Source organism: Echinops telfairi, unplaced genomic scaffold (genome assembly GCF_000313985.2).
Source record: "Echinops telfairi isolate 266 unplaced genomic scaffold, ASM31398v2 ScPeMD7_7469;HRSCAF=8507_0, whole genome shotgun sequence".
Taxonomy (NCBI): domain Eukaryota; kingdom Metazoa; phylum Chordata; class Mammalia; order Afrosoricida; family Tenrecidae; genus Echinops; species Echinops telfairi.
This window is the reverse complement of record NW_022111372.1, coordinates 38,615,383-38,629,083: the sequence shown is the minus strand read 5'-3', so window position 1 is coordinate 38,629,083 and position 13,701 is coordinate 38,615,383. Positions and strand designations below refer to the sequence as shown.

The 13,701-nt window shown below is 49.4% G+C and overlaps 1 protein-coding gene across 1 annotated transcript in view; it reads left to right on the top strand.

Annotated features, from left to right (window-relative positions):
- The first annotated feature begins 1,508 nt into the window (after positions 1-1,508).
- Positions 1,509-13,701, top strand: part of LOC101662606 (PTTG1 interacting protein) — a 15,998-nt gene continuing 3,805 nt past the window's right edge. Inside the window, exons 1-4 of the mRNA XM_004697284.2 lie at positions 1,509-1,612; positions 2,865-2,973; positions 11,206-11,383; positions 11,890-11,936. Of these exons, the coding sequence (XP_004697341.2) occupies positions 2,895-2,973; positions 11,206-11,383; positions 11,890-11,936 (304 nt within the window). The 5' untranslated portion in view covers positions 1,509-1,612; positions 2,865-2,894. The remainder of the gene's footprint in view (positions 1,613-2,864; positions 2,974-11,205; positions 11,384-11,889; positions 11,937-13,701) is intronic.

Here is a 13,701-nt window from a genome sequence, read left to right as displayed (position 1 = left end):
CAGCCGCCTCCTGTGTGCTTACTCCTTGTTGCTGTGACTCATGGGCTGCTTGATTCCTGGATGCTAGTCCGTCCCTGCCAGCTAGATTACCCCAATTGTGAGCAGGACGACAACTCCCTGCTCTCCCATGTGGGCTTCGGGCTTTAGCCATGTGCCCATCAGTTGGGGGTGCCAATCAGTTGGTGCCCATCAGTTGGGGGTGTCCATCAGTTGCGTGTTCCCATCAGTTGCGGGCATTGCTCAGGTTCTAGAGCAGCAGGCTGTTCAGGGCTGAGCTTGGCCATCCCCTGGCCTAATCCTGGTGTTAACCATTTCTCGAGGCAGCCCGTGCCCTTTAGTGAGGAGCGGTGTCCAGAGGGCACGGCCTGGCACACGGTGGGCCCTTACGGTGTCTGCGTCCAAGCCTTCCAGAACCAGTGCTCAGAAGTCCAGTTTCCTAGCAGAGGTTTGTAGTATTGCCAGGTCTGCCCCCCTCCCCCAGGGCGTCTGTCTTGGGGACCACATCACACCTCCCTTTCCCCAAGGTCATCTTCCCAGAGACTTGGAACTTCAGCCGCCTGCCCTCGTGCTCGCCGCAGCCTCTTCTGCAGCGCTCACTACAGTAAGGGAGTTCAGTGGGGTCAGCTGTACTTCCCTTCCCATGGCTGACGAGAATCTGTGGTTTGGGGAGTTTCCACTTTGAGCAAACCGCCCAGCCTTTCACCAAAGCATCCAGCCTGTTTCCCCCCCAGCCCCCAGCACTGGGGGGCCATGCTGATTCTCACCAGCACTTTCCAATGGTAGCCACTCGAGGTGGGCTCGGATTTGGAGTCTTCAGGTCACAGAGCTCTTTTCAGAGTGAGTGAGTGTTTGGGGGTGGGGGGGCAGGGGGAGAGTGATCCTTCAGCAGCTGCATGAGGGGACATGGGAAGTCTTGTATGTGGTCAGCCCTTCTCCTTGCTCAGCTGGAATAACAAAGCTGTGAGCTGTTGGAGGTTGATCCCTCCCTGTAGCAACAGTGGGGTCTGTCGTGGTTAGAGCCCCATGATTGGAGCAGCTGAATCTGTGGCACTTCCTGCTCTGCACTGTCTGGGGGAGATGGAGGCCTTGCTTCGTCACCGAGGCTCAGGGTGGGCCTGAAGACCCTGGTGAGCCTCTTGGGCATGGGGATTGGCCTCGCCTCAGTGGTGAATAAAGGCTTGGGTCCCAGAGTGTCTGCTGCTGCTGCCCAGCTGCAGGCTCCAATCCACTCGTGACCCTCCACGCACACACTTCTTGAGGCTCCAGCGGGCTGTCTGCTGACCTCCTCTCCCCAGGAGACCCTGTGAGCATGGGAGTGTGCCTGCATGCGTGCCCACAGCATTTGGCTGCTAGCTGCTCTGCACGGGTTGGCATTTCCTGAAGGAGGTGTGTTCTTGGGGGGGAGGGGGCGGACTGTGAATACTATGGTTCTGAATCAGAGTCAAGCATCAGGAGACTCACAAATATCCTGCCCTCCACCTTTCCCGCCCCAGGAGTCTAATGTCTCTAATGTCTCTGTTGCACAATTCAATGATTTCCTTGTTCCTCTTTCCCCACAGCTTGCTCTGAGAACTCAAACAGAACCTGTGAAGAGTGCCTGAAAAATGTCTCCGTAAGTAGCTCAGCGTGTCGCCTCGTCCTCAGGACACATGGCTTCTCCCACAGCCAGAGCCCTTGTATGTTATAGGGGCTGTGTTGTCCTTTCCTGGAGCATATCACAATGCCTGTGGAGAACTGTATTGTCACCCAAGTGTTCCATACGCACTCTTTATGTAGCTCCTGGGGTGGGAGAGGTTCCCGGCGGGCGCCGATCAGCAGAGGGCTACACAGGTGGTTAAGGACGGCCTGAATGACCGTAAGCACAAGACCCTAAAGTGGATACTTTACAAATAGACCTAGGCAAGCCAGGGGTCCTCTGGAGATGTCTTGTTAATAGGCTTCATCCTAACCGGGATAAACAATTTTGATCTCTCCTCCTAAACTGCTTCAATCAAGAGTTCAAATACAAAGTACAGTCTGGCCTGTCGTGGCATGGCAGGTGCTATCTCCAGCACGGTTCGTGTCCCCTCCTCTGTGCACATCAGTCTCCTGCCGCCTCCTGTTGCTTATCCATCTTCTGGTTGCCACCAAGCACATGTGTTAGGAACTGTGCCGTGGGTACAGGAGGCTCTGTGTCACCACAGCCTTACCATCGCATCTTACGGTATCAGAAGTGTAAGACAGCCACCATGAGCCGTAGTTACATGACCATTAAACTGGGTGCACAGTGCCCACCACTCAGTGTGGCGGTGAAGAGCCACCGTAAGAGGGTGAGCCCCTGATCAAAAGCAGAGGAGGTGGTGGACTTAATTGTGCAGTGAACACTTATTAAATACCTCCCGTGGGCCAGACTTGGTCCTGGGTGCTCTGGTGCCACCCAGGGAGCACACAGCTGCCACAGACTACACAGTGCACAGGGTTGGGGGTGGATGGGGGCAGGAGAAAACCGGCCCAGCAGAGAAGGGGGTGAGGATGGTGACAACTTGAAGAAGTTGGTGAGGGTCGGCCTCCTTGGGGAGGTGACGTTTGTTGAAGGAAAGAGGGAGCCTCCTGACCAGAGTGCGCAGACCATGCAAAGACCCCGTGAGGGATTGTGCTTAGCACCAGGGGAAGAGTGCAGTGCCCCTGGGCCTCAGCTCTTCCTCTGAGCGGGCTGCTGTGGCAGCAGACAGAAGCAGCTGTGCTGAGAGTGGAAAACAGTCTGGTTGTGAGGCCAAGGTCATCTCAGCCCGGGGCGGGGTGGCGTGCTTAGAGGCCTTGAGGCGGTGAGGCATGGCTTCGACATTTTGCCCTAACATTCGTCCAATGCTGACCTTGAATTTCAGTGTCTTTGGTGCAGCACCAACAAGGCGTGTATGGACTACCCCGTGAGAAAAATCTTGCCACCTGGGTCTCTGTGTAAGTTGAGTGCTGCACGCTGGGGCGTTTGCTGGGGTAAGTCATTGTTTTAATTCACTTTTTGCAAAATCAGTATTTTAATTTTTTTATAACATAAGTTGCCCCTCTAAAAGTACGCTGGGAGGGCTGCTGTGGGAGTGGGTGACCCAAAAAGCGCCTTCTAGGCCATCAGCCTGGCGTTATGGTCTAAGCTTCTCCCTGTGTGGGCAGTTGGTTCTGGCGGCTCCTGGGGCCATGCCTGTGGTTGTGGTAGCTCAGCCCGCTTCCTCCCACTCTGGAAAGCGTCGCCATGACTGTGGGTGTCCTGTTGGGGACAGCCTTGACGTACTCTACCTTTTTATAACTTTAATATCCTGAACTCTGATTCCCTTGACAACCCACGTGATCTGACCACAGTGTACCAGTGGTGTCTGAGCTAAGGGTGATAGACACCTTCTCCTACAGGGCTGTGTCCAGCTCAGAGCCAGGGTACTCACTGACCATCTTGCTCTGCCAGCCAGGCCCCCTGACCGGACCCGGAGCTCTGACTTGACCACTTGTGGATTGGCATTCATTCCCTGAGGCTCGAGCCGTGGCTCTCAGTTGTTCTTCCAAAACTAGCAAAGACTTGGTGTGCTTTCTCTTGCCCTTTTTGCTTAGCTTTGTTTTGTTTTGCTTTGTGCTGCCCCTGCACTAGGAAGGAATCTTGCGTGAACCTCGGTGAGTAACCTTGACCTCGGCTTTCCAAATCGTTCGTGAATAACATGATTGTGTGAGCTAAAAGGCATGCTGGCATATTAGAACTCTACTTTTCGGTGTCCCCTGCACCACACAGACATTTCAGCCAAAACCAGTGGGAAAGTGTTTCTTGAGGAAGTGAACCTAACAGTTATGGGAAGTACCTCGTCAGCTCATTGAGGTTGGGGCGTTGCATCACGGACTGTCACCTTTAGAGGAAGTCGTCGGGGTGTTTCATTCACTATTACATGGTTCTGAGGATGACCCACTGCTGCTCCTCTGTCCCTCTGTTGTAGTGGGCTGACTTGCTTGCTTCGAGTACTAGCAGGTTCATACATGGTAAATTGTTTTCATTGGAGCTTCCAGACGAAAAGCATAAGGAAGAAGGAGTAAGCGGTCGGATTCCAAGGGATTAGTCACTGAACATAGCAGCCGAACCTGGCAGATCCAGTTCTGACCCTGACTGCTCCAGTTGCAAGGTACTCAAAAGGCCTCTGGGAAAGAGCTGCCTCCTCAAACTACCGCCAGACACCTTCAAGTCATAGAGGGAGCCTTCTTTGCTGCGGTGGCATGACTCAAAATGAAAAGAAACAGCTATAGACATCCATGATCAAAACATGGAGTGTACAAAGGATGAATCTAGGAAAATATGAGTTATCAAAAGTAAAGCAATACATAAAGATCAGTATGCTAGGCCTTGATGAGCTGAAAGAGTGGTATTCACCATTTTGAATCTGAAAACTATACAGTCATCTCTGTTTGTCTGGGTACTTTAGAGAAACAAATCCACAGATTTGTTATAAGAGAGAGTTTCATATAAAGGTTAAGTGCACATCAAGAAAACATCCCAACCCAGTTCTGCCCAAGCCCACAAGTCCAACCTTAACCCATATGTCCAACATCAATCCACAAAGTCCTCCTCCACCTCACAAAACAGAGGCAATGATGCCGACTGCAGGAGGAAAGCTGAGTCAGTGAATGTGTAAGCATCTCAGCACTGGCAAGGGTCTCCACATGGCTGCTCCAGCACCCAGAGCGGCATCGGGGTAGGTTCATGTGACTTTTCCTTGGGGATGTCTTACAGGAAGTGAGCCTTGCAAGCTAAAGCAGGGAACTGGCTAAGGTAGCTGCACCCTGGTCCCACCATCAGAAAGCAAGAGACCCAAGAACTAGAATGGCTAGGCTCACTGAGCCATTTATCCCTCCGCCCTTCAATTACCCCACATGTGTTTATTAGCCAGGTTGGCACAATAAACTAACTACCTCATCATCTGTGTCTGGAACAGCAAGTTGAAGAGGAACAGGATCACATTTCTTGTAAAAATAAACCATTCAGGATCTGTCTTCTTAGCACAGTGCTCAGTGATACGATAGAACCCAGCCACCTACAGAGAAACTGATTAATAATGACAACCATTCAGCTTTATGCACCAAGCACTGACGCCAGTGATGGAGAAATCGGAGGTCTTTACAGCGTGGAATGTCCCTAATCTGCAGTAGGGTGCCTGCGTGGTTACTGGTGTTTGGAATGTGAAAGTTCAAAACGGAAAAGCAGGATCTGTCATTGGAAAATAATGCCCACAGCAATGGAAACAACACCAGAGACAGTGTGATAGAATCTTGCACGACCAATGATTTGTTCACTGGAAATCTTTTTTCCACAGTGTAAATGGTGACGTACCTACCGGTAGAACTTACCAGACAGAATGCACAGGAGTCAAATTGACTACATCTATAGAAAGAAACCGTGGAGACACTCTGTTATCAGTCAAAAGAAGGCTAAATGCAGAGTAGACTGTCAGTTGTTCACCTTGTTAGGTACCCTCAGGACCCTGTATATCACAGTATAACTGCTCGTAAGCAGGTTTAAAATGCAGCTGAAGAAAATGAAAAGTTCGTGCGAGCCAATCCTACCTTAAGCATACCCCACCTGAATTTAGAGACCATCTCCAGAGTAGATTGGAGGCATTGAATCTTTGTGACTAAAGGCCACACAAGTTGTAGGAGGACATCAAGAACAAACGTGAAGAAAGCAGAAGGTCGTTAAAAAGTTGAGAAAGGAGGAGCTGACACCAAGGCCTCAAGTGGGAAGAGAATGCTTTGGAAATGAAGATGGCAGCATGTGTGCAAATGTGCTTGACACAACGGATGAAGGTGTGGATTGTGATAAGAGATGTAAGAGCCCCCAATAAAAGTCTTGAATAAAAAAATGTCTAAAAGTTGAGCAAAAAGAAAAACTCCAAAATGGCTGTCAGGAGAAACAGAACACTTGCTCTTGAATGTAGAGTAGCTAACACAGATGGAAGAAAGGGTGATGTAAAAGAGCCAAACAAGATGGTGACAGGCAGCTGGAGAAGACAAAGTGGTATGGTGAAAGGGCACAGACCTGAGTTAAGACCCAGACAGAAAGACTGCACTTGGAATGTGTCAAGCTGAGAACTGAAAGACCTGAAAGAAGGAAAACTTCAAACGGCCAGTTTAATATTGAAGGCTTCTCTAGGCAAGCAATGCAGGAAGCATCAAAAGAAGTTGGAAAGAAAAAACAGCAGTGTCACAGTATCAGAAAGAGTTGGTTGGCGCTCACCACTTCAGGAGGTAGCATAGGATCGAGAACTGATAGTACTGCAGGAAGAAGTTCAAACTGCCCTGAAGGCATTACAAAAAAACAAGACTCCAGAAATTGCAAAAATATCAATTGAGATGCAACACTAGAATAAGGTGACCAGATTTTAACATTGGTAAAGCGGGACACCATTGATAAAACTCATATCCTGGCGAAATAGCCACATGACAGCCGAAAACCGTATACCTAGCTTGTCGTGCATTCTTTCAAAAAATCGGGACTTTTTTTAAACGCTGTGAGATGCGGGAAAAATTGTTAAAAATCGGGACGTCTGGTCACCTCACATTAGAAGCACTTTATGCCATGACATTTGGACTACAGCTACCTGGTTAATTGACTAGAGAAGAGTTACGCCCATTCCAAAGATAGGCACCCAGCAGAATGCAGGCCTATCCAGTAATATCACACAAGTGAAATGTTGCTGAAGATTGTTCACACACAAGTGCAGCACTTCATTGACAGGGAGTAGCCAGAAATGTATGATGGATTCAAAAGAAGACATGGAGTGAGGTGTGCCATTGCTGTCAGACAGCTGTTGTCTAAAAGATGAAACACCAGAAAGAGGTTTACATGTGTCTTACTGAGTATGCAAAGGCATTCAACTGTGTGCGTGATGAAGTATGAATAACATTGTAAAGAATGGGAATTCCACACTGAATTGTACTCATCTAGAATTTGTACCTGTACATAGACTGACAGGCAGTCGTTCAAAATCCGTAAAAGTGTGTATCAGGGCTATATCCTTTACTGTGTCGGTTCGGTCTGTGTGCTGAGCAAGGAATCTGAGTTGGCTGGAATATCTGAAGAAGAATGTGGCATTGGGATTGGAGGAAGGCTCGTTACAGCTTGCAGTATGCAGATGGCACAGCCTTAGTGCTGAGAGTGAGCAGGCCTGAGCACTTGCTGATGAACTTTAAGGCTACAGCCTTCCGTATGGATGCTCCTTCGATGTGAGGAGCACAATGTCCCCAGTTGAACCATTAAGCAACATCTTAATAAATGGAGAAGTGGTCAAAGGTGTCATTTTACTTGGATCAACAAGTCCAAATAAACAGCAATCAAAAAATCAAAGGATGCAGTACAATGGGCGGATCTGCCGGATAGGACCTCTTTAAAGTGTTAAAAAAGTAAAAATGTGTGCCTGACCAAAGCGATGGTATTTTCATTTGCTTCACGTGCATGTGAAAGTTGGATAATGATTAAGGAAAACTAAAGGATTGATGCATTTGAATTATGGCGTTGCTGAGGAATATTTATACTTTAGGCATGTTATGAGGAGGGACCAGTCCATGGAGAAGGGCATCGTGCTTGAGAGAGTGGGGGTCAGTGACCCAGAGGAAGGATGACACAGTGGCTGTAACAACAGGCACCAGCACAGCAACGGTTGTGAAGACAGCGCAGGCCTAGGGCGTGTCCCCATCTTTTGCACACAGGGTCAGTGGTAGTTGGCACCTCAAAGCAACAGCCTAATGAAGCTGTGAGTGTGTGTTATTTGATGGATTACATCTGGGTTAGGCTTGTCAGGTGCTAGGATTTAGTCAAGTCGTGAATGCCTTTCCCACTCTCGACGGTACACAGTTTCTTTAGGGTTCCGCTTTAACGGTTTTGCTGCCTTGCTCGTTGACCTATTTAATGCAGGGAAGTTTTGTTCATTTGCTATTTTGCAGATTGATTTGTAGAATTCTCTACAGTAGTTTCAAACAGTAACAAGAGGGACCAGCAGCAACTCAGGCACCTGGCACCTGCTGCTGGAGGGCGGCTCTCAGTGGGTGCGTCTGCCTCAGAGGCCCACCCTGCAGGCGTCCTGGCGATTGGAAGGAGACTTAGAGGAGTGGGGTGGCAGCCTCTGAAGCTTGCTTGCCTGTAGCTTTCTGCTCTCTGCAAGCTGTGAAAGGTCTGCGTTCACGGTTCCATTCTGAAAAGGCTGCGGAATCAAACACATTCCCATAAAGTGGACTGTTTGAGACCCTTTGTTGGCTGAACAATTATCTTGGGAGGGTTCCTGCCCCTGTAATAACCCAAGGAGCCGTAAGATTACAGGTTGTTGACTGTGTGGTATCATCATTTTTAAGTCTGAAAAACATCAAAAGTGGAATTGCTGCAGACATGTGTATTCACATAGAGTAACACCCTTCTCCAGGGGAGGACTCACTTTTGAAGCATCTTCAAGGGCTGCTATTCCCAGTACAATTAAAAACCATTTGTAAAGGCGGCATTCAATACTCAGCTCCCGTTGGAGTTGAATAGTAAAAAAAAAAAATTTTTAATGATTTTACAACTCTTATCACAATCCATCCATCCATTGTGTCAAGCACATTTGTACATTTGTTGCCATCATCATTCTGAAAACATTTTCTTTCTACTTGAGCCCTTAGTATCAGCTCATTTTTCCCCTCCCTCCCCGCTCCCCCTCCATCATGAACCCTTGATAATTTATAAATTATTATTATTTTGTCATGTCTTTGCCCAACATCTCCCTTCACCCACTTTTCTGTTGTCCGTCTCCCAGGGAGGGGGTTATATGTAGGTCCTTTAAATCGGTTGCGCCTTTGTCCCCCACCTTCCCTCCACCCTCCCTGTATTGCCAGTCTCACCACTGGTCCTGAGGGTTCATCTGTCCTGGATTCCTTGTGTTTCCTGTTCCTATCTGTACCAGTGTACATCCTCTGGTCTAAGGTAGAATTGGGATCATGGTAGTGGTGGGAAGGAAACATTTAAGAACTAGAGGAAAGTTGTATGTTTCACCGTTGCTACACTGCAATCTGACCATCTCGTCTCCTCCCCACAACCCTTCTGTAAGGGGATGTCCAGTTGCCTACAGATGGGCTTTAGGTCCCCACTCCACACTCTCCCCCTCATTCACAATGATAAGATTTTTTTTTCTTTGATGCCTGATACCTGATCCCATCAACACCTCGTGATCACACAGGGTGGTGTGCTTCTTCCATGTGGGCTTTGTTGCTTCTGAGCCAGATGGCCCCTTGTTTATCTTCAAGCCTTTAAGACCCCAGACACTTTGTCTTTTGATAGCTGGGCACCATCAGCTTTCTTCACCGCATTTGCTTATGCACCAGCTTTGTCTTCAGCAATTGTGTCGGGAAGGTGAGCATCATAGAATGCCAGTTTAATAGAACAACGTCTTCTTCATTGAGGAAGTACTTGAGTGGAGGCCCAATGTCCATGTGCTACCTTAATACTAAGCCTATAAATATATGCACATAGATATATTTCCACATCATCATACATAAATATATTTACATATGTACCTACCTGTATTTGGACCTCTATAAATGCCTTTTGCCTCCTAGTTCTTTCCTCTATTTCCTTTTACTTTCCTCTTGTCCCACTATCATGTTCTGCCTTCATTCAGGTTTCCGCAATTCCTCTCGGTTACATTGCCCTGGATCAAGCCCTACCAGGCCTCTTACACCCTCCTCGCCACTGATTTTGGATCACTTGTTCCCTTGTCCCTGGGTTTGTTAATACCACTTCCTTTCTCCCACCTCCCCCTCTCCCATTCCCACCAACCCTCCAACCGCCGGTCCATTGTTTTCTCCTCCAGATTGTTTATCCTGCCTATCTAATCTAGATAGACCTGCCGAGATAATAATATGCACAAAGACAAGACAGAGCAAAACAAAGCAACAAAACAAAACAACAAAAACCATTGACCAAAACAAAAAGAAAAGCCTGTAAATAGTTCAAGGTCTGTTTGTTGACTTTTAGGAGTGTTTTCCAGTGGAGGCTAATGGGGTGCCGTACCCTGGCCCCAACGTCTATTTTTGGTATTCCCTGGACTTCCTTGCTCTGATCCCCTTGCTGTCCTGTTGCATGCTCTTTTGCCTCGGTGTGGTGGGGTCAGATCGAGCGCAGTTCCCACACTGTGTCATCAGTGTTGTCCCCCGTAGGGCTGTGGGTCAGTGAGGGATGTCGAGTCTCATAGTGGGGCCGGCCATATGGTCCTTTCTGTGCATTGAGGATATCGTCCTCAAGACTTGGTGGGCCAGGATGTGCTCCATTCTCTCTTCCAACCCCCTTCATTTGTTCCCACGTGCTCTGATCAGACATGTCCCTCTCCTTGTGCAGTAGCTTCAGTGCTGTCCTCTGAAGTGAACTCTTGGGTGGGGCGGGGGGTGGGGGGGGATGGGGCTGTCCACGTAGTTGAGATTGGGGTCAGACCCACAGATCTCTCTACTGGTTCCCTGCTTCATGCCGATATGTTGCAGTCACACCTTGGAGCACTGGGTTGAATAGGAAAATCTTGACTGGCTTTAATCTATACACTTTTACAAGAACTTGAAATTGTTTTAAAATTGTATTTGTCTGCAAAAATTGACCCTGGCAAGCACTCCTACGCTTTTTGACACAGATGAGTCAGTGGTTCTCTAGCCCTGGGTGTCTGGTGAAGACTCCGATTTGAAAGTGACTCCATGGTGTCCACTGTGGCCAGGGTGTACCCCAGAGGAAGCTTGTTCCTCTTGGAAATAAACATAATGCTCCTCGACTTTAACTTAACATTAAATAAGCTGTCTCTGACGTAGTTTTAATTTCTGCAAGTTAAGACTTTGAGATGCCCTAGGAGAGTGTAAATGCAGATGCCCCTTGACATCCTTGGTTTCCTGTGTGCATTTGCTAAGTGCATCCCAGCTCCTCAAGATCAGTGGGTGAGGAAGCCTGTCCTGTAACCGTCACTCCCCGTTGCTTACAGCCCACAGATGAATACAAGTCACCAGTGTGTGACTGACAGAAGATGTGGGTTGGAGCGCCTGCTGTCAGACCCATTCCATCCCAGCTCCTGTCCAAGGCCCTGTCTGAGTGGACTTCCCTCTTTGGCTTCTGTGCACTGAGACCATTCATAAGAGTGGGGGGCGGCGGCCTCTGGTTGTATGTGCCATCATTGAAGTGAATTTAACCTTTGCCTTTTCCAGTGAACTTTGAGGCACTGATCATTGCCATGTCGGCGGTGGGGGGCTCCCTCCTGCTCAGTCTCGCCGTCTGCTGCTGCTACTGCTGCTGCTGCAAGAGGAAGAAGAGCCGCAAGCCAGACAAGAGCGAGGAGAAGGCCATGCGGGAGCGAGAGGAGCGCAGGATCCGGCAGGAAGAGAGGTGCCTGGAGGGGCGGGCGGGGGCTGATCAGAAGGACCGTGAACACTCAAGTTCGAGGTCTCCTTGCTTTCTGTTTTAAAAATGAAGGCTGTGGGGATTTGTGGGTCGCAGTAGGAGAGGAGACGCTGCATGGTGGGCACCTCGTCAGCGGCGTTAGCACTGTTGCAGGCTGTGTCTGCCCTGTCTGCTGTTACTAGTCAGAGCGAGCGGCAACAGCTGGGGGCCTGGCTTGCATGAGCCTCATGCGTGCGATACAATGACTATGTCATGAATAAATGCCAGGTGGCAGGGACCTCAGGAAACCATCTGTGGAAACTGCCTGCTGTTCCATTGCCTGTCTGGTGTCACCTGGCCGTGCTCAGCCTCACCTGGTCCCCTCTGGGCAGCGAGAGGAAATGCCCAGAACACACTCGCAGCTGCTTTGACCCGGAGGAAGGGTGGGTGTGTCTTAAGATGACATCGGGTACCGGGATCTGAGGCTAGCGCGTTTCTCTTTCATGTTTTAGGAGAGCGGAGATGAAGTCACGGCACGACGAGATCAGGAAAAAGTACGGTAAGAGAGCCCGGCTCCTCTCCCGCCGGTCAGGGATCGCCATCCGTCATCCAGGCTGATGCCGTGCCGAGGGGACCTGAGCTGGGTGGGGCCTGGTTGTTCCCTTCAGGCTTCCTTCACCGGAGCAGAGGGAAGGTGCTGCGAAGAGAAGCAGCCAGCTTGTTTCCAGGTGCTGCTACAAGAGCTCCTTCCACTGACGGTCTTGAAAGAGTAAACCGTGGGGTGCTTTTATCTCCACTGAGTTTCTTCATAAAGCTTAGTGTCTCTGCCAGAGTGTCCCTCTGTAGCTTCTTGTCTGCCCTGAAATGGGGCCTTTGTGGCTAGAGTCACTGTCATCTCAGACATGGCCCTGGGTCCTGTGTTTATTTCCCCACGGTGTGCTCCTTCCTATCTCTGGGTACTGCAACCACCTACCAAGAAGGAGCCGCACTAAAGGCATGCCGCCCTTTCTGAACGTCTGCGTGTGTGTGCTTGCGTGGCTGTGTGCTCAATTGGAGATAGCGAGCCGGTACCCGAAGAGACCAGGTACAAAGACATTACCTTGTTGGACCCGTTCAGAAGATACACCTTCGTCTCTTATCTCCTCTAAGTTTCTTAATAACGTTGCAAAGCCTGGGAATTCTGGAGCACCTCATTGTGCTCATGCGAAACCTGAGCGTGGACCCAGAGGCAGCTGTTTCAGCAGGACAAGGGGCTACTCCTGCATAGTTCAGAATCAGAAAAGGTGTTAGCCTTTCAACTCACCCTTTAATCCGTGTGCTGAACCCCAAAATCCAAGAAGGGAGACTATAATATCACGAACAATGTGGCGTCAGATTAGAAGACCCACTAACAACTTGCAGCTGGCACAGCCTTTCCTGCCAGAATCGAAGAGCCTGAAACACTTGCTGGTGAAGGTCCGAGACTGCGCCGTCCCTCTGGATTACTCCTGAGCGTAAAGAGAATGACGATCCTCGCCGCTGGCCCAGAGGCCATCATGATACAGACCCAGCACTTCCACTCCAAGCTCTGTGTTTGAAAGGCGTGACTCCAAAAGGGACCTGCGCACCAGTGTCACTGCAGTAGCCAGGTAGAAAGACCCGAACTGCCCTCTTGAAGATGGGTCTGTGTGCAACACACACATACAGTCCAGTGCTCTTCAGCACCAGGAGAAATGAAGGCTGATCCCTGCCACAGTATGGATGCCGTGTGAAGACGCTTCAGGCCCCACAGGACCAGTAATTGTGTGAACAGAGGGCAGAGGCACCACACTGCAGGAGGGTATGGAACGGGTGGCTAGTTGCCTCTGCAAACCACGGCCTCCTGTGCTGTGAGCCTAGAACTGGATGGTACCTGGCTACCATGGCTGAATGTTGTGATCCAAGATGCTATACCATCATTTTAACTAATCAAATTGGGAAAATTCAGAGCAGAGTTTCAAATATTCATGGATTCTAGACTTTCTAGAGCCATGGAAAGCGTTGGAATCTTGAAAGTGTCTCCCTGGGATAATCTTTAGGCCTTAAACCAAAACTGTCTCCTGAAGGCTTCTTAAAACTAAACAGTAGTTGAGCTTAACTAGTAAAAAGTGTCTGTCCTGAGCACTGTTCTCCTCCAAGACCTCTCTGGAGGGTCAAAATGAGACCAGCAACGAGCAAGACCAGATGGTGGCTCGTGCTCGGGAGGGAGAAACTGCTCGGGCAAGGAGGTGGATAACTCCAGGGGTAGTCGGTGCCGCTAAATTGTACAGATACTGTTCAGTCGGGGTGTGTGTGTGTGTGTGTGT